At 51.5% G+C, this 25,713-nt stretch overlaps 1 protein-coding gene across 1 annotated transcript in view; it reads left to right on the top strand.

Moving 5' to 3' along the window:
* Nucleotides 1-25,713, top strand: part of ASS1 (argininosuccinate synthase 1) — a 74,297-nt gene that overhangs the window by 21,344 nt on the left and 27,240 nt on the right. Inside the window, exons 7-10 of the mRNA XM_078616141.1 lie at nucleotides 5,981-6,051; nucleotides 6,900-6,930; nucleotides 14,178-14,268; nucleotides 23,457-23,541. Of these exons, the coding sequence (XP_078472267.1) occupies nucleotides 5,981-6,051; nucleotides 6,900-6,930; nucleotides 14,178-14,268; nucleotides 23,457-23,541 (278 nt within the window). The remainder of the gene's footprint in view (nucleotides 1-5,980; nucleotides 6,052-6,899; nucleotides 6,931-14,177; nucleotides 14,269-23,456; nucleotides 23,542-25,713) is intronic.

Raw genomic sequence — 25,713 nt, 5'->3', positions numbered from 1 at the left:
CTAAACGTGGAGGGAAAAACCGGAGGACCCGGAGGAAAATTCACGCGACCACGTGGATAACACGCAAACTCCAACTATACAACAGGCGTCAGGGTCGGGATCTAACCCACGACCTCCTGTATACCAGGCGAAGTAGTTAACAAATCCTAGCCACCGTGGGCACCCACGGTGACACAATTGTACCTCGGCAGCATCTCGGCAGCCCGTGTATAATTCAACGGCAAGAGATTTAATTAACGCGGCGGCGTCGATGAGATGCAACTGCAGCTCGAGACGCCGTCGATGTTAGGGGTGGTAGGGGTTTCGATTTTAAGCTTTTGTGACTGCAGGGATTCATCTTCTTGGTTCTTTCGGTAAAGTCACGTAGAAGGGAAATAATAAAATGATAAAAAATAATTAAATACAATTCTCACGACGTTACGGCCAGAACGCAAGCAGCCGTCCTCAGGTGAAGAACAGGGCTGTCGGATGCTGTCTTTGCGTATTTTATTATGATTTATTTTATTTTATTATTTCCCTTCTACGTGACTTTACCGAAAGAACCAAGAAGGTGGTAGGGGTTGTGTACCGATACGGCTGCCTCCTTCACAGGTGCTCGCTCACAGCACTTTCTCCAACAATCTGTTCAAGGCTGTATGGTGGGGGGGGGGGGGGCGGCGGGCGAATCTTTGTCATTGTACCAATGCGTCGATCCATCAATTAACATCGATCCGTTAGGCTCACGATACATGCATGGAATCGCTTGCGAAGAAAGAGTTGATTTTACAAAAATAAAGTCCAAATGAAATGATGGGGGAGCGAGCGCAGTGGTGAGTGCAATGCTCTAGGAATCTGGCAACGTGAGTTCGATTCCTTGGCCATGGCTAAAATCAGCAGGCGAGTGGTATCTGCACCGGTTCTGGTACTTCTTTACGAATCCTCGCCGACCAGAGCGGTGAAGTATGGTCATACCGCTGATCTCAGCACTGGATCTCTGCAGCGGTCATCCCCCCAAGTGTGTGTTCTCTATGTTGGCTGTTGTTCCATTTCCAATCTCGTCCATTGACCGTGATCCCATCTGTTCTCTAGGTTGACAAACTCATTCCTTTAGAACTGCTTTTCTGTGTTCAGTTCGTTGACCTTACCCCGCGCCTCCGATTAGCACGGTTGGGCTACGTACGGTGCAAAAGAAGTTCGATACGCGTACGCACATCCCCTGTATAGCCACGATGTGTTTCTACCCCAAGCCCGCTTGCTTTCCTTGACACCCAACACGATTTGTATCACTCCGTCCTTTGACTGCCCTTCCGTCACCAGCTCGTCACGTGGGACATCGCGCCGTGTCAGCCGCGTGCCTTGTTTTGACTATATTTCACCGTTTCTGTGCTCGACGCCGGTTGGTGAAGTGGGGGCTAACCCCCCACGTGCGTGCCTCGTCGCCGTTTGTCCGCGGTGATCTGTCCGCTGCTGACGAAGTCTGCCCAAAGCCGACGTGATTCGTCGCGGTCTTTTGACGACGACGCAAGGCATCTTTGCTCCCGCGGCGTTGAGCCGATTTCATTGCCCCATCACCGCTATTGCTGTCCTATCTGGGCGTGATTTTCCTCCTTTTGGCTGCCATTCTGTCACCAGTCTCAGGTGAAATTTCGATTTAAAGCTTTCGTGACTGCAGGGATCCATCTTCTTGGTTCTTTCGGTAAAGTCACGTAGAAGGGAAATAATAAAATAGTAAAAAATAAAACATAATAAAATAAAATTCTCACGACGGCTGCTTGCGTTGTGGCCGAAACGTCGTGAGAATTTTATTTTTATTATGTTTTATTTTTATTATTTTATTATTTCCCTTCTACGTGACTTTACCGAAAGAACCAAGAAGACAGTCTCGGGTGGCCGGATAAGCAGCTTGGCATGCAGGGTGGTCTGGCTGACAGATAGCTGAGAACGCAGCCAGCCAGGCCAGCCAGGCAGGTAGCCAGGTAGCTCATAGGGGGCTGACTGGGCAGACGGACAAGAGAGAGACAGGCAACCATGTATGCAGGCAGGCTTACTGGTGGCTGGAAATGCAGACATACGGACAGCGAGGCAGGCATACAGACAAACAGGGCAGGCAAGCGTACAGGCAGTAAGAGATACAAACAAACGGACTGACACGTGCTGGATGGGTATTAGGACAGGCAGGCAGGCGGCAGGCTTCCAGGCGGCTATATATGCAGACATGCAGACAGGCAGGCAGACATACACACGGGCAGCAAGAGAGACAAACAGAGGGACAGGCTCACAGGCACTGGCTGGATATTCAGACAGGCAGGCAGGCAGGCACTCATACAATAAAGGTCACATAGGCACAAATTGGAGCGATCAGAAGCCCAGCGGGGTATGGATGGTGGGGGGCAGCAGGGGGCCATGCAGGGAGGGGCCCCCCCCCCGATACCGGCGATGGGTTGGGGGGTTGGGGGGAAGGGTGGAGGACGGGGGGGGGGTGCTCAGCGGGGGGTCTCATCCCAAGCGATCGCTCTTGCATCTCGGTGGCTCTGCCGAGGAGCGCAACTTTTTCACGGCAATTTTTTCCGCCGCCTCGTTGAGGATGATTTTTTTTTTTTGGGGGTGATGGGTTTTGACGATTTTTTTTTCTCTCGACCGATTTTCGAAAAAAAACCCTCCCTCCCCTCCCCTCCATCTCTCGCTCGCCGCATGGCCCCTTCCCCGCGCCCCCCCCCCCCCCGCACCGCATCCCATTGTCGATCGCATTCATCTGTCCCTCTCAGCAGCCCGCCTCGCCGCCACACACGCACGCACGCACGCTTTTACACTCGACAATTCCTGTATTCCCGAATGTTCAAATATTGACAATTTATAATGCCTTGTAATGGTAAAGTGAAATTTCCAATCGCACCCCCCCCCCCACCGCCATCATGTATGTATATGTTTACCAGCGTGGGATTGTTACTGCCGCGGCGTTACTGTCAGCGCGCCGCAAACCTTACATCCCAGGTTCGATTCGATCGCCGGTTGAGACGATAAGGCGGGTTTCTTGCAGGCCACGTGTGGTGGGGTGAAGCGTGGTGACTCTCACCCTCTTCCACAACGTCCGGCTAGCTGGGGGGAAGAGTAGGCCAAAGAATACCGTCTGGAGGGGGCCGATCTTTCGAGCTCCCTCCGGCGGAGGCACCTTCCTGCCAGCAAGTGGCGTGAGCGAGCGCTTGCAGGGCTGCACCTTTACCCTCGCGCGCTTTCCATCAGCTTTACCATCACGCGCCACGGGGAGGAGGCAAGTTGCCAGCCTGCACTGACCGGCTTGGTGCAGTGTGGTAAAAGTAAAACCCGTGACCTGCACAGTGTGGAGAGGCCCTCATCCAGCAGTGGATTGGCAACAACGTGGCTGTACGTGTACTCAGCTCTCGAGCCCTCCCGGAACGTTCGAATTGACACCAGTCACTCGCTCAGAATCATCTATGTTTAAATAGCCTTCGACAGACTATTTGTGGCAAGTGCTGTTGGCGAGCGCCTACGAAGGCCACGAGGGGGGTGGGTGGCCAACCGCATGCTCTGGCCGCCTTTGTCTCCCCAGTGCTGATTGTTTACAGTCCGCACCAGGTACTCATGCAAGGCGGAGTCGGCTTATAGAAGGCTCAGAACCGCTTTGTATATTCGCCCAATGGTTCACAACTGGTTTATTTTCGGTTGAGATGTGATTCTTTTTTTGTCGTTTGACTAAAAAACCCTCCACCACCCGACCAGAGCCATCTCGAATCGAGGTCGCGAATCGTAACATTTGCCGCGGAGGCGAACGTCGACAATTTGCCGCCCTCGCTGGCCATGAGCGGGAATCGAACTTCGGTCACCGGGTTTGCTGCGTGGCACATTCGCCGCCGCACTCAATATGGTATATGTTATCACCTAATCCCGCTGTTAATCACAGGCCTGTGGTCGTATGGGTACCGTTAGATAAACGCGCCACACCAGCTCTATTAGGTTTTTTTTTTCTCCTCGCCGTAATGGGAGATTTTTCACGTTTCATGATTTCTGGGGTCGGGAACGGCGATCGATTTGTCTGTGTGCGAGCGCTGTAATGAAATGATAGCGCGCTGGCTGGTACAGCAATTGGCTCGCGCGCAAAGCGCCAAGCCAGGCCACGTGTCCTCGCAATAACGCAACGCGTGGACGGGAGCCCTAAAGCCGCTGCGGCGAGGATGGACGGAGTTCGCGTGGCGGTTTATGCTTCTTGGCGATCAAATATGCTCGGGTTGAAAATCACCTTCTTAAGTAGCCTTTATTAATAAGAATCTGATCGAATGTATTACTAAACGTCGTTCCAGGTTGCTCCCGTTTAGAATGGGTTAGATCGCGTGAATATATAAAGTGTCGTTAAAACCCGCCACCACCCGACACAGCCAACTAGTAATGTTTGTCACGTAAACAGAACGTGCCAATTCGTCACTACTACAGGGAGTGATACATCATATTGGGTGTAATTACAACTAACTTCATCAGGCGACAGCCATATTTGTCGCCTGATGAAGCTAGTTGTAATTACTGGCGAAGCGTCGTACTCAGAATGTTAATGTTGTGGCTTGGCTCTCCAACACACCGGTTAGTGCTGTACTAGTATACTACACTATACACTACACTATACACTACACTATACACTAGTGCTGTACTAGTGTACTACACTATACACTACACTACACTATACACCACACTATACACTAGTGCTGTACTAGTATACTACACTATACACTACACTATACACTACACTATACATTATACTACTATACACTACACTATACACTACATTATACACTACACTATATACTATACACTACACTACACACTAGTGCTGTACTAGTGACAAATTGGCCACGTTCTGTTTACGTGACAACCCTTACTAGTTGGCTGTGTCGGGTGGTGGCGGGTTTTAACGACACATATATATTTACGCGATCTAACCACAAAAACCTCTTATGGATGATAATGGTCGCAAAAGCCTCGTGTTGTTTCCTCCTGTCTCCACGAAGATGATTATTTTATCCCCTGGTTAAATAAAGGTTACGACTACGACTGCCATTGATTGATATTGATTGTTAATCTCATGGTGCATGCATCGAGTGCTATATAATAAACGTTGTCTTGATTCGTATATATCTTGTAGGTCATGGGTTCATGCTTGGCAATTATATATTGGTGATATCTGTTATTTTGCACCAAATCAGTTGGACTATAGATATTTTATGGGGTTTGATTAAATTATTCAGTTACAATGCATAACTTATTTTTGGCAATGTGCCAATTTAATGGAAATGGAAATTCTAGCATGGTATTGATATCAATTATGATCTTATCGATTTGGATACAATGATGATAATGATGATGATAATTTATGATGAAGAAGTTTGACAATATTGCTGCTGATTATGTCACTGAATGATTTGTTTTTTTGGCAAGAGACAAAATTATTTTTGTGACCAATTATGATGATGACGATGATGCTATTGATGGATTTATTGATGATGAAAAAAATCCATTGGTCTGGAACAAATTATTTTCTGTTGTCGGTGATTTACTGGACATCTGTGGTAAAGAGCATTGTAGCTCATGGGATTCCTGAAGCGTAAATAAATATTTTGATTCTGAGTTTTGACAGTGGCAAATTGAAGATGATGACAATGCTCTGATTGATGATGATGATGATGTTGATGATGGTAACAATGATGATGATGATGGTAACAATGATGTTGATGGTAACAACAACGGTGATGATGATGGTAACAACAACGATGATGATGTTGATGGTAACAATGATGATGGTAACAATGATTATGATGTTGATGATGGTAACAATGATGATGATGATGGTAACAATGATGTTGATGGTAACAACAACGGTGATGATGATGGTAACAATGATGATGATGATGATGGTGGTAACAATGATGATGATGTTGGCAACAATGATGTTGATGATGGTAACAATGATGATGATGATCTATTCTGCTGCCCGCAGGAAAATGGAATCCCTCTGCCGGTCACCCCTAAGAGCCCCTGGAGCATGGATGCGAACCTCATGCACATCAGGTCAGTGGCTCTCCTCTGCATCCAAGTCAACTCATGATGCCATATACGCCCTCCCCTCCCCCAAACCCCACCTCGTCAAAGACATCTGGCCAGCGTGGGAGAGTAGGCCAACATAGCCTGTATAGCGGGGCTCCCCAGAGCTCCCTCTGTTGGAGGCCCCGTCTGCCAGCAGTGGCAGAGGCTGTACATTGCAGGGCTGCCCCTTTACATCCTCTCGCTATTCGAAGGACTCTCAAGAATCGGGGGTGTCCCATTGCGTTCCATTCTTTTTTTAATCTCGTTTGTGCCGTCTTTCTCATGTTGTACCGTGTGTCTTAACACAGTCTGCCTCAGCAGCAGGCCACGCTTTCCCACATGATCACGGACGCTTGAGTTGCGCCCGAAACGTCGTGATTGATTTTATTTTATACCTACGTGACTTTACCGAAAGAACCAAAGCTTCAAATCAAGATTGCGTGTCTTATTTTCTTCCGTAGCTGTCTCGGGCTAACTGGCGTGCAAAAAAAACATGTGATCCGATCTGAATGAAGCTTTAGTGTGGCGTTGCGTTTCCGTTCGGGACTCGCACGTGGAGAAAACCGGCCGCGATCGATCGAAGGCCTTGCCGCAAAATGTTTCAGCACGAGACCAGCGCTGAAATGATTGGCAAAGGCCGACGCTGAAAGGAAGCGAGCACCTCCCCGCCAGCATGAAGTCATTAAACGCGACGCCTTCCCCCGCGCGCAGCTTGAAGCGTAAAGTTAGGAACGGCGATTTGAACACTTCCGAGGACAAAACGAATGTTGGAAATCTTCGCGGGGATCCGTGCACACGCGTGATTTGTCTCCCTCCATTTCTGCCGTTCGCAGCTACGAGTCGGGAATCCTGGAGAATCCCAAGGCAAGTGATATGCAAATTCCTTTGTCAAGGCGCCCTTCCTCCTCTAACCCAGCTTAAATATACGCACCCAAGCTTGGTGGTGTTCATTCAGACGCTGTCTTTCCGACAGACCTGTTCTTCACCTGAGGACGGCTGCTTGCGTTGTGGCCGAAACGTCGTGAGAATTGTATTTTATGATGTTTTATTTTATTATTTTATTATTTCCCTTCTACGTGACTTTACCGAAAGAACCAAGAAGATGAATCCATGCAGTCACGAAAGCTTTACATCGAAATTTAAGTGCGAGAGCGTTTGCAGGATACATACACAGCCGCACTTGGGTGACACTCAAACATCTAGTTTGTTATGTTCAAGTTAGGCCTCGGCAAGGTAAAGTAATTAACCATTTTTACCGGGTAAAAGGGTCAAGGGTAAAGGTGTCGACATGCCAAGGGGTAAGGTAAAGGGTAGGGTAAAGGTAGCGAAAAGTATTACCCGGTAAATACCTTGTTTACCGACTACCTTGTTTACTGCTCGCTAAAAGCTCCGTGGAGCAGTCCGTGGCCTCCATTTTAAATTGGAATTATCGAGAGTATTCTATATGAATAAAGCGCTCTACCTAGCATTTACCTGTTATAATCCTTTTTCATGTGTAGTAGTACCCCAGTAATTATCCTGTAATCGGGTAATTTGTATGGGGTAAGGGTTAAAGGTAGGGTAAAGGTAGGCTCGTTGCTTTTACCTTACCTTGCCGAGGCCTAGTTCAAGTTCTTGCCTCCCGGTTTTATGCGTACGCTGTTAAACTGAAGCCACCGCCAATTGAAATGCAATCCTTGAATATTTACCAATTGCTCAACGGAGTTGAACAATGCCTTGCCCGCGTTATAAACGGAGGCGCAGTTACTGTCGGCATAAACGCAGAGAAGAAGGGGAGGAGGAGATTCCACAGTGAGTGGGAGAGTGAGTAGGTGAGTGAGTAGGTGAGTAGGTAGGTGAGTAGGTAGGCGAGTGAGTAGGTGGGTAGGTAGGCGAGTGAGTAGGTGAGTGAGTAGGTCAATTAGTGAGTTGGTTGTATGGTGCGACGAGCTGTGTCGGATGCAGAGAAGAAGGGGAGGAGGAGGGGATTCCTCTGAGTGAGTGAGTGAGTAGATGTGTAGGTGAGCGAGTGGGTAGGTGAGTGAGTAGGGGAATGAGTGAGTTGGTGGGTGGCAGGGTGCCACTCGGCACATAGAGTCATCGGCGTAGAGGCAGAAAGGAGGAGAGGGAGCTGGGGGAGCCCCCTTGTGACTATGAACATTGGACGGAGATTCTCAGCTGTTGACTTTCACACCAAAAGTAGCGAATCGAGAGGAGAGATAGCACCTGACATTCCATGTCGACACTGAGTTGCACCAATATCATGAAGCTCGGCTCCGTGCCATTAACATCAGCCGTTCGCCAGCATTGAGTCAAACAAGCCTGACTCTGCTGATGAGACGCTGCACGTTGAAACCAGTCCAGAGTTTGCTCGTTATTGAGTATTTTCTGCCGAGCTTACAGACATCCCGAGAAGGTTTGCCGTTGGGTGCCGATGCAATTTGACTTTGTAAATTCATTCCCACCGAGAAAGGTGGTTTATTTAATACTTTATATTTTAGAGAGAGAGAGGAAAACGAGCTGTTGCCGTGCGGCCGCTATTACCGGATGTTTGCAGGGAGTGGAAGCCCTTTTGTGATCTGCTCCCAGTGTAACAATGGTCGTGTCCGTGGACCTTAGATTGGGGGCAGAGACACGGAGGGTCCCTCGCTCGCCCGAGGAGTGGTGAGACGCGCGATTGTTGGTGAGCGCTGTCGTCGTTGTGAGTGACAGTGGTGCTTACTTTTCATGTCAAGTGCTCGCAAAATTCAGCTGGGGTTAGTGGTGTATTTGTCCTCATTGAAATCATTGTCACCGTCATCACCACCGTCATTATCGCCGTCTTCAACATGGTAATTATCGTTATCGTCACCTTCGTCAGCATCTGATTTATCATTGTCATTATCACTGTCATCGTAAATATCATCATTATAATCATAATTATTGGCGTCATCATCATCATCATTGTCAATGTCATGATCATTATACTTATCATGATCGTGATGGCAATCATCATGAGTGATGCATCGTGGCTGGCATAGGCCCACCAGGCATCATCATCCTAATCATCGTGATCATCATCACGGTCGTATCTACTGTAATCGTCGTCATCATTTGAAACATTCGCCATCGTCGCAACCGTGAGCAGTGGCGGCAGTAGCTGACACGCTGCGCTACGACCCCAGCGACCTCGGCGGAAGTGCGTTTATTAATAAGGGAGACCCAGGACAATGGGCCACAAATACTGCGCTTTGAGCCCCGTGACCTGAGTTCAATTCCCAGTCACGGCTAGCGATGTCCGAACTGGTCCTGGTGCATACAAAGCAGCCAAATAATCTCAATGATCTCAATAATCTCAATAATCTCAATAATCTCAATAATCTCAATGATCTCAATGATCTCAATGATCTCACTGATCTCAATAATCTCAATAATCTCAATGATCTCAATGATCTCAATGATCTCAATAATCTCAATAATCTCAATAATCTCAATGATCTCAATGATTTCAATAATCTTAATAATCTCAATAATCTCAATGATATCACTGATTTCAATGATATCAATGATCTCACTGATCTCACTGATCTCAATGATCTCAATGATCTCAATGATCTGAATGCATACCGAGCTGTTTGTGGAACTCTCTCCCTCCTGGAGCCCTCTAGCGCAGAGGCCCCTTCTCCACCAGCAGGGGCACGAGCGAGCAATTGCAGCGCTGCGCCTTTAGCCGTTTTTAGTTTTTAAGGAATCGCGACCTCACAAAGTGCCCGCCTGTGAGCGTGGGAGGAGGGTGGGGGGGGGGGGCTCATTTCACTGTGGCCCGTCACCGGGTAATAAAAAAGGAACTTTCGCCGAGTTGACCCCGGGGCGATAGCGCGGCTCGCCGTTTCATTAAAGCGAGGAATTGGGCTCCGAGACTCGATGGCGGTGAAGCGGGCGCGCGTCCGTGGGCACGCGCGCGCGGACCGGCGATTAACAGGAAGATTCCTCCACGATCCTGGCTGTCGAGCGATGAGGCCGGCCGTTGTAATTACCGGCGAAACGTCACCGTCCGTACTCGAAGTGTAAATGTCGCGGGTTTACCCTCCAACACGCCGAACTGGTAACTAATTGGCAGGGTTTTGTTCGCGTGACAAACTATTTTTCCGCATCGGGCGGCGTCGGGTTTAGCGACACGTTTACGGTGGCGCGATCTAACCCAAAAAAAAAACTCTCGTGGGTAATGTTGGCCGCGAAAGCCTCCGTGGAATAACTGATTAAGCGTGTCCTATTCGTTTCTTCCCCCGCGCATCTGCGTGAGGGTGTGCGTGTTCCTTCGGCGCGTGGGGAGGGCGGCAGTTTAGCGCTTCGCGCGCTGCTCTACGAAGCCAGTGGACTCGAGTTCGATCCCTGATCGCGGTCAACACTGGAGACGATTGTCGGCCACTCCTAGGTCGACTTGGCCTCAAATGAGTACCTGGTGACGTGAGAGTGAAATGCGTGGGATCTGGGGAGAATTGGGAGAGTGTGTGTGTGTGTGTGGCTGGCCTGGGTGGTCGACTCGGCCTCAAACGAGTACCTGGTGCCGTGTGTTAACATCGCCACCAGGGAGACAAAGGAGGCCGGGCGTGGTGCTGACCGCCGACTCCGTCGTGTGCCGTGCCGACCATCATCGGTGCTCGCTAACAGCACGGAAGACACTTGCCCCAACAGTCTGTTAAGGCTATACCGGAGGGGGGGGGATCTTTGTCTTTTGTTCTATGGCCCCCTGAAGAGACGCGGAGGGTACGGGGGGGGACACGCGTGTGTTCCATCGGTCCATGTGCCCGGGGGGGGGGGGGGGGGGTCCCTGTAAGGAGGCATGGGGGAGGGGGGGGGACACATGGGGGACGCGGCAGGGGGAGCGGAGGCAACCAGCAACGGCCACCGACTGTACAATGCAGCAATGGGCACTCAGAAGTTGCTCAGCCGTTGGATGACCTCGTGCCATCGCACCGGAGGAGAGGGAACGGGCAGACCCGGGATTAGTTGGGGACGGCCACACTGGCCGCGGTGGGTGTTGTGGGTGCTGTGGGTGTTGTGGGTGTTGTGGGTGTTGTGGGTGCTGTGGGTGTTGTGGGTGCTGTGGGTGCTGTGGGTGCTGTGGGTGCTGTGGGTGATGTGGGTGCTGTGGGTGTTGTGGGTGCTGTGGGTGTTGTGGGTGCTGTGGGTGTTGTGGGTGTTGTGGGTGCTGTGGGTGATGTGGGTGCTGTGGGTGTTGTGGGTGCTGTGGGTGTTGTGGGTGCTGTGGGTGTTGTGGGTGCTGTGGGTGTTGTGGGTGTTGTGGGTGCTGTGGGTGTTGTGGGTGCTGTGGGTGATGTGGGTGCTGTGGGTGTTGTGGGTGTTGTGGGTGTTGTGGGTGCTGTGGGTGTTGTGGGTGCTGTGGGTGCTGTGGGTGTTGTGGGTGCTGTGGATGTTGTGGGTGTTCGGATGCCCTCAACATATTGAAGGGTTTTTTTTCCTTACAACAAGGGTTAGGGGGTTACGGTTCTGATGGAAACCTTGAGACGCACAACAACAGCAGCGCGCAGACAGCAGCAGTTAGACTCTGCACTGGCTCGGCTGCCAGTGCAGTCGTTGCGTAGATTCGGTGCAGTTGTCCGATCGGCGATGCAACCGATGAACCAGCGCGAACCAGCGGTGGAAAACGTGCCGCTATACCACGGCATGTCATAAGCGGCACTTCTCAGAACACCAAACACGTGTGGCGGCACTTGTCCGAACGGTTTCCGTCCCTACGCCGTGCCTCGATGTCTCCGTAAGGAAAGAAGCGGCAGGCGCGCCTCTTGTTTGCGTTGCTTGTGTTGTCAATATTGTTCACTTTAGTTCCTGAAGCACCATCTGGGGCGCCGTGGTGGCTAGGAGATGTTAACTCCCTCGCCTGGTGTGCAGGAGGTCGTGGATTCGATCCCGACCCTGGCGCCTGCTGCTGTATATTTGGAGTTTGCGTGTCTCTCTCTCTCATCATCATCGCGGTGGCTAGAAAATGTTAACTCCCTCGCCTGGTATACAGGAGGTCGTGGATTCAATCCCGACCCTGGCGCCTGCTGCTGTATATTTGGAGTTCGCGTGTCTCTCTCTCTCATCATCATCGCGGTGGCTAGGAGATGTTAACTACCTCGCCTGGTATGCAGGAGGTCCTGGTTTCGATCCCGACCCTGGCGCCTGCTTCTGTATATTTGGAGTTTGCGTGCCATGGTCACGTGGATTTTTCTCCAGGTCTTCTGGCTTTTCCCTCCAACATTTAGAAACGTGCGTTTCGAGCATTTAGCCGTTCTAAATTTCCGCGCGAAAAGCCACTCTGTTGAGCTATCATTAGTGGCAAGGTTGCTTCTGAAAAAGAGCTGCATAGCTCAATGGACCTTACCTGCTGAAATAGAAAATAATATATTTTCTTGGTTCTTTTTTTTTCAAATTTTCTTGCTGTGGATTTCACACCTGATGACGATTGCTTGTGTTGCAGTCGAAAGGTCGTGATAATAGTTATTGTTTTATATGTATATTATTTTATTATTTCTCTTCTACGTGACTTTACCGAAAGAACCAAGAATATGAATCCCTGCAGTCACGAAAGCTTTAAATAAAAAAAAATAGAAAATAATAGTTTAGTTTAAGTTTATGTGTGCCTGCACCTCCGACACGTTCCATCCCGTTTGTTGCCCGTTCCCTTGTGCCCATCACTTTGATGTTGCTGTTCTCCGTCTGCGTGGATGCAAACAAGCTGGGCTAAATGGGACTGTCTGCATAACAAATACGCGTTGACTGATTAATTGAATAGGCATCATTATCGCCACTTCCACATTGACATTTCCACCCACGAGGTGGGAAACATTCACCAGTCGGATTCTACAATCGCCGCACCTCTGCAGCAGCAGCGGCGGCGGCGGTTGCGGTGGCGGTGGCAGCGTTGGCGGTGGTGGTCGCGGCGACGGTTGTGGTGGTGGGTGGCGGTGACGGTGGCTTGTCGAGGGCTTGGGAGCGGCGGTGTGGGGATGCGAGACATTTGGAGACCCCCCCCCCCAAAAAAAAAAAAACCCGGAGTGGGCGAACATCCGATCAAAGATCACCGATGTTTATCGCCGTGATGAATGGCCAATTTCCCCGGCGAGAAAGCGAAGCGGGCCCGCGTGGGCCCTCGGGCCTGGGAACGGGTGGGGGACCGGGTGCGGGGGTGGGGGGGTGAAGGGGGGTGGAAGTACGTTCTGAAGCTTGACGGTGGGGGGGCCGAGTAAAGTGGCTTAACAAAGAGCCGGGGCTCTCTTGCTTGGGGCCATGCCGCCCCTGTCGCACAAACTCCTGTGTTCTTGAAAGACAGAAGTGTCCCATGTGAAGTGGCGGCCACAAAGATATCTTTTACCCCCCACCCACCCATCTCTAGCTCGCTCGCGCTTTCTCTCCCTCTCTCTCTCCCTCCGTCTCTTCGCCCTTGTTTTATCTGTAGTTTTTTTTTTGCTGTTTGCGGGGGAGGTGACTGCCAGGGTCTTTAGCGATCTCTGTTCTTTTAATTAACCCTCTCTGGGAGGTGCTGGGCCGCTGGCATGTGTGTGTGCGTGTGGAACAAAAAGATGTTTGTGCGTGTGTGTACTTATGTTGTGGGGGAGCGGTTGTGCAACGGTTTAGCGCTACGCTGCCCTACGAACCCGGCGACACGATTTCGATTGACGCTCGCGGCCAACATCCGTGACGATTATCTGAACCGATCCTGGGCCTCCCTTAGGGCGACTCGGCCTCAAATGATTACCTGGTGCCACGTATAAACATAGGCACTAGGGAGACAAAGGCGGCCGGGCGTGGTGTTGGCCACCCACCCCCTCGTGTGCCTTACCGGCATTCATAGGTGCTGCTCGCTAACAGCACTTGCCCCAACAGTCTGTTAAGGCTACACGGTGGGGGGGGGGGACTTTGTCTTTGTACACCCAAGTGGGTGGTGGGCATGAGTGCGTGTTCCAGTTTGTGGTGGGTGGTTGGGTTGTGGGGGGGGGCATTGCGTGTGTGCCCATGTTGTTGGGAGGGGGCACGTGTGTAGATGACGGGTGGTAAGGACTCTCTTGAGGGGGAGTCTTGACATTCAGTAAGGCTTTCCCGAGGAAACTAGCAACACAATGATGAATAATAATCTCTTCCCAATGCAGGTGGCTGCCCCTCCGGACATGTACCTGATGACTCAGGACCCTGCTAAGGCTCCTGACTCACCGGACGTGTTGGAGATTGAGTTTAAGAAAGGTGAGTGAATTGGTGTCATCGTCGATTTAAAGCTTTCGTGACTGCAGGGATTCATCCTGGACTCAACCAGGATGTCTCATTTGCACGTGTGACCCGGTGTCAACAGGAAAAAACGAATGAGAAATGAACAAATACAGCAATGAAGCATTAATACAAATGTGTCCTCATGCGTGACAAATCCAACAAATATTACACAAACGTAAATCATAGGGAAGTAATACATTACAAGTCGGCTTGGACATATGCCATTTCGAGTGATCATAGCAGAGGTGTGGACTCGAGTCATGTGACTTGGACTCGAGTCAGACTCGAGTCATGAATTTGATGACTTGCGACTCGACTTGGACTTGCATAACAATGACTTTGTCCCACCTATGAGATGTGGACTCGAGTCATGTGACTTGGACTCGAGTCAGACTCGAGTCATGAATTTGATGACTTGCGACTCGACTTGGACTTGCATAACAATGACTTTGTCCCACCTCTGGATCATAGTACAATTACAATAAAGTTAGACGTATTTAACAGATAATAACATGACTGAGTGTATTAATATGTAAACAGACAAGGACATGTCAATATAATTGTCATCGTCGTCGTTAAATTGATTTACAATAATAATTTACAGGTGTATCGATCCACTGCTGGATGAAGGCTTCCTTGTGTTGCGTCTGTCATGGGAGTTGTTTGGTTATACTTCACCATGCTAGTCAGTGTGTGGGTTAGTGAATTACCGTAATTGTCATCACCATCATCATTGTCGCAATCACCATCATCACTCAAGTAATTATTTGTTTCAACATATTCTCATCTGCATCATCACCACGACCATCGCAATCATCATATCAGTGTCATCATCATTATTATCACTGCCATCATTATCGTCATTGTTATTTTCATCACCATCACCACCATAATCATCCGTGGCATCCGTCAAAATCACGATAAACATCCCTCTATCGTCGTAACTCATCATCATCATCCATAACACCGTTATAATTGTCACGAACATCATCATCATCATAATAAGTGATGATCATCATCATCACTTATCTGCTCGCATCATTAGTCAAGCACACGAGTAACAATTGCATTCCCATCTGTGTCAGGAAAGGCCTTGAACCAGGCCGTTCTAAGTACTGGTGACATTTGAAACGGCGTGAAAGGAACCATTTAGCAGAATTCCAGATTCCTCCCACAGTCTGTCCCTCCCCTCCTCACCCCCCTCTTCTTCCCTCCTGCCCCGGTGCTCAGGGATTAAGTTTCGCTGGTGGGCTATAATTTGTTTGTCTGTCCACTCATTAACCCGTTCATTAAGAGGCTGTTCCACCAGCGTGCCAGGGTCCATCAATCGCGCGCCAGCTCGCTAGCGGCCCGTTAACCGCGGGGCTCATTCATGGTTTTAGTTTTCTTTTCTTTTAACGCGCGCGACAAAGCGAATGACCCGCTTTAAATTCATACGATGGGAAAAGTGAAATCCGTCTGCCGCCCTCCCCCCCCACCCAACTGCTCTCCTTGCTGCCCAGCCCACATTCCTGAAGCGCTTGCTCACTCGCTCACTCGTTGACTTGCCCGTTAACTCACTCGCTCACTCACTCGTTCACTCACTCACTCGCTCACTCACTCGCACACTCACTCTCTCGCTCTCTCACTCGTTGACTTACTCGCTCACTCACTCGCTCACTCACTCGTTCACTCACTCGTTCACTCACTCCCTCGTTGACTTGCCCGTTAACTCACTCGCACACTCACTCGTTCACTCACTTACTCACTCGCTCACTCACTCGCTCACTCATTCACTCGCTCACTCACTCGCTCACTCACTCACTCGTTGACTTGCCCGTTAACTCACTCGCTCACTCACTCGTTCACTCGCTCACTCACTCGTTGACTTGCCCGTTAACTAACTCGCTGGCGGGCGCATCGACTTGCTTTTCGACTCACTAACTCGCCTGCTCGCTCTGTCAACCCACTCACTCGCTCAATCACACAATCACGTATTCATTAATTTGTACAGAACATTTAACTTATTTTTGTCATTCGCTCACTCACCGTATCCACTTCACCCTAGCTCGACGAATTGGCCACACTCTCACCATCCTCCCAAGCACCGCCACAACTACCACCACCACTCATCCCATCCCGGTCACCGCTCCATCTTCACCACAACCACCACCAGCACCATCAGCACGCGTTCCAACCAAGTCGCCCTCATCCACCTACGCTGCCACCGCCTTCACCAAAAGGCAAAGATCCCCCTTGTAGCCTTCAACTGACTGTTGGGCAAAGTGCCGTTCGCGAGTAGCACCTACGAAGCGAAGGCCAAGACTGCACAAGAGGGGGTCGTGTAGTTAGCACAACACGACCGCCTTTGTCTCCCCACGTGCTGATGTTTACACACCACACCAGGTCCACATTTTAAGACTGCGTCAACCTCGGTGAGGCCTCAGTTTTGAGTCAAATATTCGCCACCGGTGTTGGCCATGAGCAGGAATCGAACTCGGGCGAGCAGGTTCGCAGCAAAGTTGCGGTGCTAACCCGTTGCGCCACCGCCTCTCCCCCACCACCATCACCATCATCGACAACAACTACCACCACCACCAACCACAACTACCACCACCAACAACCACCACCGACCACCAAGGTCACCAACCACCAATGAAAACCACCACCACCAACCACCACCCAACACCCACCACCACCACTCAACACCCACCACCACCACTCAACACCCACCACCACCACCCAACACCCACCACCACCACCACTCAACACCCACCACCACCACCTCACCGTGAATAGAGCGTGCCCCTCCAACCACAACCGCCACCCGCCGGCCCACCAGCCCATCCTCTGCCCAGCGCCGCACGCCCACAGCGGCGACACAAAGCGCCAAATGATGCAAGCATGCGTTTTTAGTGAGGCCAAATGGCCGGTCTATTGAGTGGTGAGGGACATAATATCGTCCGCTCGGCGAGCAGATTAGTGGGCCTCGCTGAAAAGGAGTAAAGTGTTTCACGGCTAAATTGATGAGTGCGTTTCTCCTCCTCGGCGTTGCCGCCTTCCCGGTTTCCCCAGCTCTTTAAGTCGCTCCCCCCCCCCCCCCTTTTTTTTTGTTACTATTATCGGTTTTTTTTCTTCTCTATTCTCTTCTCTCTTTCTTTCTTTCATTCATCTTTTTTAAAAGGCGGCCGGGCAGTCGGGGCGGGCGTGCTAGGCTGTGCTGGGTGGGCGGGGAGAGCCTTAGCAGTGGCGTGAGCCCAACAGATGGCTGGGGATTTTGGCCGATGCTCATTTTAACACGGACAACCAAAGGTGGAGGCAAAGTATGCGCGTGTGTGTATGTGTGTGTATGTGTGTGTATGTGTGTGTATGTGTGTGTATGTGTGTGTATGTGTGTGTATGTGTGTGTATGTGTGTGTATGTGTGCGTGAGAGAGGAGCGGTAGTCTAGCGGTTAGCGCGCCGCGCTACGAACCCGGCGACCCGAGTTCGATTCCCGCTCACGGCCAACGCCAGTGACTATTATCTGAACAGGTCTTCGGCCTCCCCTAGGTTGACTCAGCCTCAAATAAGTACCCGGTGCGGTGTGTAAACATCGCCACTGGGGAGACAAAGGCGGTCGGGCGTGGTGCTGGCCACCCACCCCCCTCGTGTGCGGTGCCGGTCTTCATAGGTGCTCGCTAACAGCACTTGCCCCAACAGTCTGTGAAGGCTACACGGGAGATCTTTGTCTTGTGTGTGAGAGAGCCGTGGGGAAGGAGGTCTTGATGATTAGGACTATGGTTTATTCATGACCAGATACGACAGCTGAACTCGAAAAAGTTGGGGACGGAAAAAATGCCGTCGCTGGTCATGGGGGTGGGATTAAGAGGGTGGCCGTGGTGATGGCAGTGACGGTGGCGGTGGGCTGTCGTGGCGGTTGATTTGATGTTGTGATGGTGGTGATGTGGTTGATCACCACAAATGAGCGATGATGATAAATTACTGAGTTATGGTTGATTTGATTGTGTGGTGGTGGTGATGTGGTTGATCACCAAAAATGAGCGATGATGATACATTACTGAGTTATGGTTGATTTGATGGTGTGATGGTGGTGATGTGGTTGATCACCACAAATGAGCGATAATGATGATAAATTACTGAGTTGTGGTTGATTTGATTGTGTGGTGGTGGTGATGTGGTTGATCACCAAAAATGAGCGATGATAATAAATTACTGAGTTATGGTTGACTTCATCATGATGATGATGGTGCTGAACACTACAACGAAGATAAGCAATCATGTGTGTTGGTTAGTTTGGTGATGATGGTGATGATGAACAATCGATAGTTAACTTTAGGAAAATGCGCGTGTGATATTTAATTTAATGATGACAGTGACGGCCATAATCACAACTAGAGTTTCACTCCTGGTGGTGGTTGATGATGACCGCAATGAATGAAAAAATTAATAACAAAGTTTTTGGGTTAGATCGCGTTATTTATAAATGTGTCGTAACCCTCCACCACCCAACATGGCCAATCAGTAAAAAAGTGTCGCGTAAAAAAGTGTTAACGTGACACTGTTTTACTGATTGGCCGTGTCGGGTGGTGGAGGGTTACGACACATTTATAAATAACGCGATCTAACCCAAAAACTTTATTATTAATAATATTGGTTGTGAAAGCCCTACGTGTTAAACTGAATGAACAAACGAATAAGTTCCACTTGATTTGACAATCATCACCATTATCGTCAATGTCAATGCACTGCAAAATCCCGTGGCACCACCAGGGACCAGGCCAGTCACAATCTCGGCATCTCAGTCCGTCTTCACCCTGGGGGTGGTTCAGAACGATTGTCTCACGGTAAGGGCAGCACAGAGCAGAGCGGCACATGACAGGGTCGGCATTGGGCAAGCATGCGCAGTCAGTTGGAAGGATGACAGGGTCGAACTTGCAAAGGGTGTGATGTGCTCGCGTGGCCCACTCAGTGCTCCACATCTCGACGGGTAGATGCTTGGCAAGAGGTCCCTGGTCCAAGCGCCTCGAGGAGGTTTGAGCCCAAGGCCTCTCTTGTATCCTCGGCAATGATAGCCGAAGAAGGAGGAACATCCAGGAGACGTAAGGCTTTGGGCCTGAATGTCAACTCTTGGTTTTGGCACGAAAACTTCGAAGCTAGAATTAATACCCACTCACTCACCCGACCACTCAGCAACCAGCTCACCAACCAACTCACCCACTCACCCACCCACCGACTCATTCACTCAACCACTCACTCACCCACCCACTCACCCACCCACCGACTCATTCACTCAACCACTCACTCACACCCTCCAGGTTCCACCGAGCTGGTGGAGCTCACAAGAGGGTTGAAATCGAGTGGACGACACTGGCGCGTGACACGAAGCCGCACAAGGGCCCTTCTTTATTTTTTCGTCTGCGTTTGTGACCGTGGCCAAGATGGTCAGGCGTGGCAGGGGGACGAGACCCGATTTTGCCGTGACGGCGCGGGGGAGGATGGGGCCCAGCCGGGGGGGAGAAAGACCGCAGATTGGCCGGGAGGGGCCGTGAAATCCGGCAGGCTGCTCGGGAACGGGGGGGGGGGGGCACGATTGTGATGCCGTGAGTTAGCGGCCGAGCGAAAGAATGAATGAATGAGGGAGTGAACGTGCGACGGAGGGAGAGAAAGGGGTAATAAAGGGTTGCTATGCGTGCTGTTGTGGGTGAGAGAATGAGTGAGTGAGTGGATGGCTGGGTGAGTCTATGAGTGAGAGTGAGGAGAGAGGAAGGGAGATGTGGAGAGACAAAGTTCGCGAGTGGGTGAGTGAGTGAACGTGTAAGTGGATGAATAAGTGAGAGGATGAATGGGTGAGCGGGTGGGTGAGTGACTGAGAGAATGAGTGAGTGAGTGGATGGCTGGGTGAGTCTATGAGTGAGAAAGGAAGGGAGATGTGGAGAGAAAAAGTTCGCGAGTGGGTGAGTGCGTTCGCGAGCAAGTGAGTGAGTGAACGTGTAAGTGGATGAATAAGTGAGAGGATGAATGGGTGAGCGGGTGGGTGAGTGACTGAGAGAATGAATGAGTGAGTGGATGAGTAATTTACCATGAGAGACGGCAAGGGTTGGATTTATCCAGCAGTGGATAGGGCATGGCTCGCATGATGATGACGACAACGGGGCAAAAGTGAGACGTGAAGTCTGGTTCGGATCCTGATGAATTTTACCGACTCACTGCCCTGGCTCTTTGCCCCATTTTCGGTGATGGAGACATTCACACGTTTTTTTTTTTGCCAACAAAAAGAGCTTTCTCCAAACACACGAATTAGACCCATGCTGTTTGGTGCTCCCTTCACACTGAAGCTGCCCTCTCTTATCTCGTCCATCGCGACTGCCACACAGTTGTCGTTGTATAGGGATACCGAGTGAGTTATCGAGCAGTTGGGTGCATGAATGAGTGAGTGGGTAAGTGGACGATTGAGTCTGTGGTTAGTTGAGTGATTGGTTGGGTAAGTGGTTGTTGGCTGGATGGAGGAGTGGGTGTATGAGTGAGCGGTTGGGTGAGTGGATGATTTACTCAGTGGGTGAATGAATGGCCGAGTGGACGAGTGGTTGGGTGGGTGTGTGAGTGAGTGAGTGAGCAAGTGAGCGAGCAAATGAGTGGGTGAGAGAACGAGTGAACACTGGGTGGGTATGTGAATTGGCGAGTAAATCTAACGAGTGAGCGGTTGGGTGAGTGGATGACTTATTCAGTGGGTGAATGAATGACTGAGTGGACGAGTGGTTCGGCGGGTGTGTGAGTGAGCGAGCGAGAGAACGAGTGAATATTTGGGTGTGTGGGTATGCGAATTGGCGAGTAAACTAACGAGTGAGCGGCTGGGTGGTTGCACGAGTGAGTCAATGAGCGACCGAGAAAGCGAGTGAATGAGCGAGTAGTTTGTTGCGAGCGAGAGAACGAGCGAGCGGAGCTGGTAGTCGTCTGCAAGCCGGAGCAAGGCGGTGAACGAGCGACTTAGAGGGCTCGGATCAGTGTGGCGGGCCGGTGACAACAAAGAGAGAGCCGTGGCCAGTCGAGCCAAGCACGCGGCTCAAAGAGAAACGCTGCCCTGGCCAATAAAACCCGAGCGTTAAAGTCGCTTTATGTGGATTTAAAGTCATTATACATTCACCGCCCGCTGCGCGTTGCGTGCGTCGTGTGTGTGCATCCCGCGCGCCTTTTGTCTTTGTTGTCAAATCCAATTACGCGAGATTACTCGCGACGCGCCTGCGGGGGGCCGGAGTGCCCCCCCGCCCTGCCCCCCGCACGCGAATGTCCGTCCAATCCCCGTTTCATTCGTCGGCCTGGCTCTGTCAAAATGTATACGATTGTATTTATACGTAGGCTGATCCGTTTATAGATGCGGGGGGAGGGGGGGGTGGTGGCGGCCACGGTCGCTGCCGCTGCCACAGCGGTGGCACGGTTGGCAGCCCGCTGGACGCTGCGATCCAGAGGTCGCCGGTCCGATCCGATTCCAGCTCCCGGTGCGGAAGGGCGAAACGGCGGCGCAAGTTTCTTAGTCGACGATCGGCAGGGTCACGCGCCCAACTCTTCCGACGCCATCTGGCTATGTGTGTAAAAGTAGGTGCCACGGTGGCGAGGAGATGTTAACTACCTCGCCTGGTATACAGGAGGTCGTGGGTTCGATCCCCACCCAAATGCCTGCTGCTGTATATTTGGAGTTTGCGTGTCTCTCACTCTCATCATCACAGTGGCTAGGAGATGTTAACTACCTCGCCTGGTATACAGGAGGTCGTGGGTTCGATCCCCACCCAAACGCCTGCTGCTGTATATTTGGAGTTTGCGTGTCTATCTCTCTCATCATTATCGCGGTGGCTAGGAGATGTTAACTACCTCGCCTGGTATACAGGAGGTCGTGGGTTCGATCCTCACCCAAACGCCTGCTGCTGTATATTTGGAGTTTGCGTGTCTCTCTCTCTCATCATTATCGCAGTGGCTAGGATATGTTAACTACCTCGTCTGGTATACAGGAGGTCGTGGGTTCGATCCTCACCCAAACGCCTGCTGCTGTATATTTGGAGTTTGCGTGTCTCTCTCTCTCATCATCATCACGGTGGCTAGGAGATGTTAACTACCTCGCCTGGTATACAGGAGGTCGTGGGTACGATCACGACCCTGACGCCTGCTGCTGTATATTTTGAGTTTTCGGTGTCTCTCTCCCCGTGGTCGCGTGGACTTTTCCTCCGGGTCCACCGGTTTTTCCCTCCACATTTAGAAACGCACGTTCAGATTATTATTTGGCTGCTGCTATGAATTCCCACGCGATAAGCCACTTCCGTTGAGCGGCCAGGTCGCTTCTGAAAGAGAGCTACGTAGCTCAGTGGGCCTTACACCTTTTGGTTAAATAAAAAGAGTTGAGTTTAGTCGGCCAGCATTCCCTCTCGGGGTGGTTGGGGGGGGGGGGGTTCCTCAAGAGATTCCTCGAGCGGGGAGGGCCTTCTGCCAGCAGTTGTCCAGAGGGATGAACCACTTCGACCGAGATGAGCGGAAAAGAGGAGGAGGAGCACTGGTCAGGAAGGTGAGGAGGAGGAGGCAGAGAAGAAACGACCAGGCCAAGGTGTAGGAGATGATGAGAGGGTGATGATGACGATGGCTCGCGCGAGCGTGCGTTGCTGCCCGCGTTTGCCGTTGTTTTCCCGCGAGCGTGGGGGCTTCTGAGTGAGAGGTTCAATTGGGGGACCCCCCCCCGCCGATAGGCGCCCGTCCGCCTGTCTGCCCCGCTCGCCCATCCGATGCGTCTCTAGCGCGGAGGTTCCCTCCCGTGTCTTGTCGGTCACGCTTTCATTCTGTCCGCTCTCCGCCTTCGTGCGCGCGAGTCGTGTAACGGTGCGGGGAGCGGCGGCGCATCGGTTGGCGTCGCGCTGCGCTGCACGAAACCGGCGGCCCGAGTTCGGTTCCCGCTCACGGACACCAACGCCGGTGACGATTGTCTGAGCCGGTCCTGAACCTCCCCTAGGTCGACTCGGCCCCAAATGAGTACCTGGCGCGGTGTGTAAACATCGCCACTAAGGGAGACAAAGGCGGCCGGGCACGGTGCTGGCCACCTTCACCCCCTCGTGTGCCACAGTGCCGGCCTTCATCTGTGCTGCTCGCTGACAGCACTTGCCCCTGCAGTCTGTTAAGGCTACACGGGTGATCTTTGTCTCTCCGCAGGGGTCCCGGTCCGTGTGTGTAACGAGACAGACGGGGTGGCTCACGACTCCGCTCTTGACATCTTCACTTATCTCAACGAGATCGGGTGAGATTTCACACAAACACACACACAGACACACAAAAACACAAACACAAACATGGATAGACATACGCTACGATAAACATGCGCAGAGCCAGGAGATGTGGGTTAGACGATTGTCCGTCTGACTGCCCCTACATCTATCGGTCTATCCATCATTTCTGTCTGTCTTCCTGTTCATACGTCCATTCGTCTGTGTCTCTATTGCGTTGATTAACTTAATGACTGTCCTGTCCATCCATCGATCTGTGTGTCGTATCTATCTGTCTCTCTGACCACGTGTCTCTTCTGTCAGTCTCTCCAGCTCTGTGATTGTCGATCAGTTCATGGTATCCATCTACCCACCTCTCTATCTCATCTGTCTCTTTATTTGTCTGTCGGTCATTTTGTCCTTCTGTCTGTGCCTGTCTCTCTGTTCCTCTGCGTCCCTCTGTCTCTCTGCCTGCCTCTCCCTTCTCTCCCACCCCAGCCTCTCCCTCCCTCGCTCCACCTTTGTCTTTCTCCGTCGCGTTTCTTTTTTTAAATTGACGACGTCCTCCCCGTCTCGGTTCCGAGCGCACAGACACACACAAAGACACAGACAGACACACACACGCGCCCGCACACACACACACGTGCGCCCACACACACACACGCGCCCACACACACACACGTGCACACACGTGCGCACGCATACGCGCGCACGCACACACGCACGCGCGTGCTGGTTAATGCCCTTTGTGCGTGCGCGTCCCACATCGGCCCATCGGCCCCTCTCTGTCTCTCCCGCTTCTTTTGGTTCCCTCCATTGTCCATCCGCGATTAATGGACGAGCTGGGGGGGGGGGGGGGTAGGGGGTGGAGGCACAGAGCCATCTGAGACGAGACGAGACGGAGGAGGAGGACGCGAGAGAAGTCGGGAAAGCAAAAGCAGCGATTGAGAATGTGTGGAGTGGAACAAAGCGGTCAAAGTTTACCCCCAAGACGACCGTCTTGGGAGTCGATGCGGCGACGAATGCATCTCCGCTTTGCAGCGCCGAGCCAGTGGTGGGAATTCCGTATTCCTATGGCGGGGGCAAGTCCGTCCACACGACAATCACTGTTGACCTCAATACGAACACTGCCCCGTGCGTCTATAAACAATTTATTTTATGTTACCAGGTAATGCCACACTGAGCTATAGAGCAACTTTTCAGAAGCGACCTGGCTACCACAAATGATAGCTCAACGAAGCGGCTTATCACGTGTAAATTTAAAGCAGCCAAATACTCTTAAACGCGTGACGTTGATTCTAAATGTGGAGGGGAAAACCCGGAGGACCCGGAGAAAAATCCACGTGGCTACGGGGAGAGAGACATGCAAACTCCAAATATACAGCAGACGTAAGGGTTGGGATCGAACCCACGACCTCCTGTATACCAGGCGAGGTAGTCAACATCTCCTAGCCACCGTGATGATGAGAGAGAGACACCACAAACTCCAAATATACAGCAGGCGTCAGGGTCGGGATAGAACCCACGACCTCCTGTATACCAGGCGAGGTAGTTAACATCTCCTAGCCACCGTGATGATGATGAGCGGCGGTGGGTGCTGGCGGGAGTAGGGGGGGGGGAGTGGGACTGACGGGGGGGACGGGGGGGGGCTGGGGGGGGGGGCGGCTTTTCAGAATGAGAATCTTTATCTCGACTCGAGGAATCCGGTGAGCTGTGAGGCTCTTTCTTTTCACGGACGTCCCAGCAGGACAGCAGCTGCATCGGCTAGCAATCGGCGAGCTGTGTAGACCATCGCAGGCCGATCGGTTTGACGGGGCTTGAGCGGAGAGGGGGGGGGGGCGGGGGGTGCCATGGGGAGGGGGACATGGAGACATGGGGGGTGGAAGACGTAGAGGGGCGGGCCACATTTCCTCCACCTCATTAGCCACGAGGACCCGTGAGTTAATATCATTAATTAGCGCTCTCTCCAAGGGTCATTGTGTGGCTTTTGTTTCGGGAGGGAGGGTGGGAGGGAGTGGAGGGAGGAGGGGAGGGAGGGAGGTGTGGAATGGGAATGCAATCTGGACGCACTCTCCCCACCCGCCTCTCTGCATCTCAATTCAAATGTTCCTCTCTACATCATCATCATCATCTTCTTCTTCTAAGCCACAAGTCCATTATTCGCCAGTGGGGTTGGTCAGTTGTTTCCGATTTCCTTTCCGTTTGTG

This window comes from Lampetra planeri, chromosome 49 (genome assembly GCF_965212315.1).
Source record: "Lampetra planeri chromosome 49, kcLamPlan1.2.h2, whole genome shotgun sequence".
NCBI classification, from domain to species: Eukaryota; Metazoa; Chordata; class Hyperoartia; order Petromyzontiformes; family Petromyzontidae; genus Lampetra; species Lampetra planeri.
Note: the sequence above shows the minus strand (reverse complement) of the source record. Positions and strands in the feature narration are given on the sequence as shown.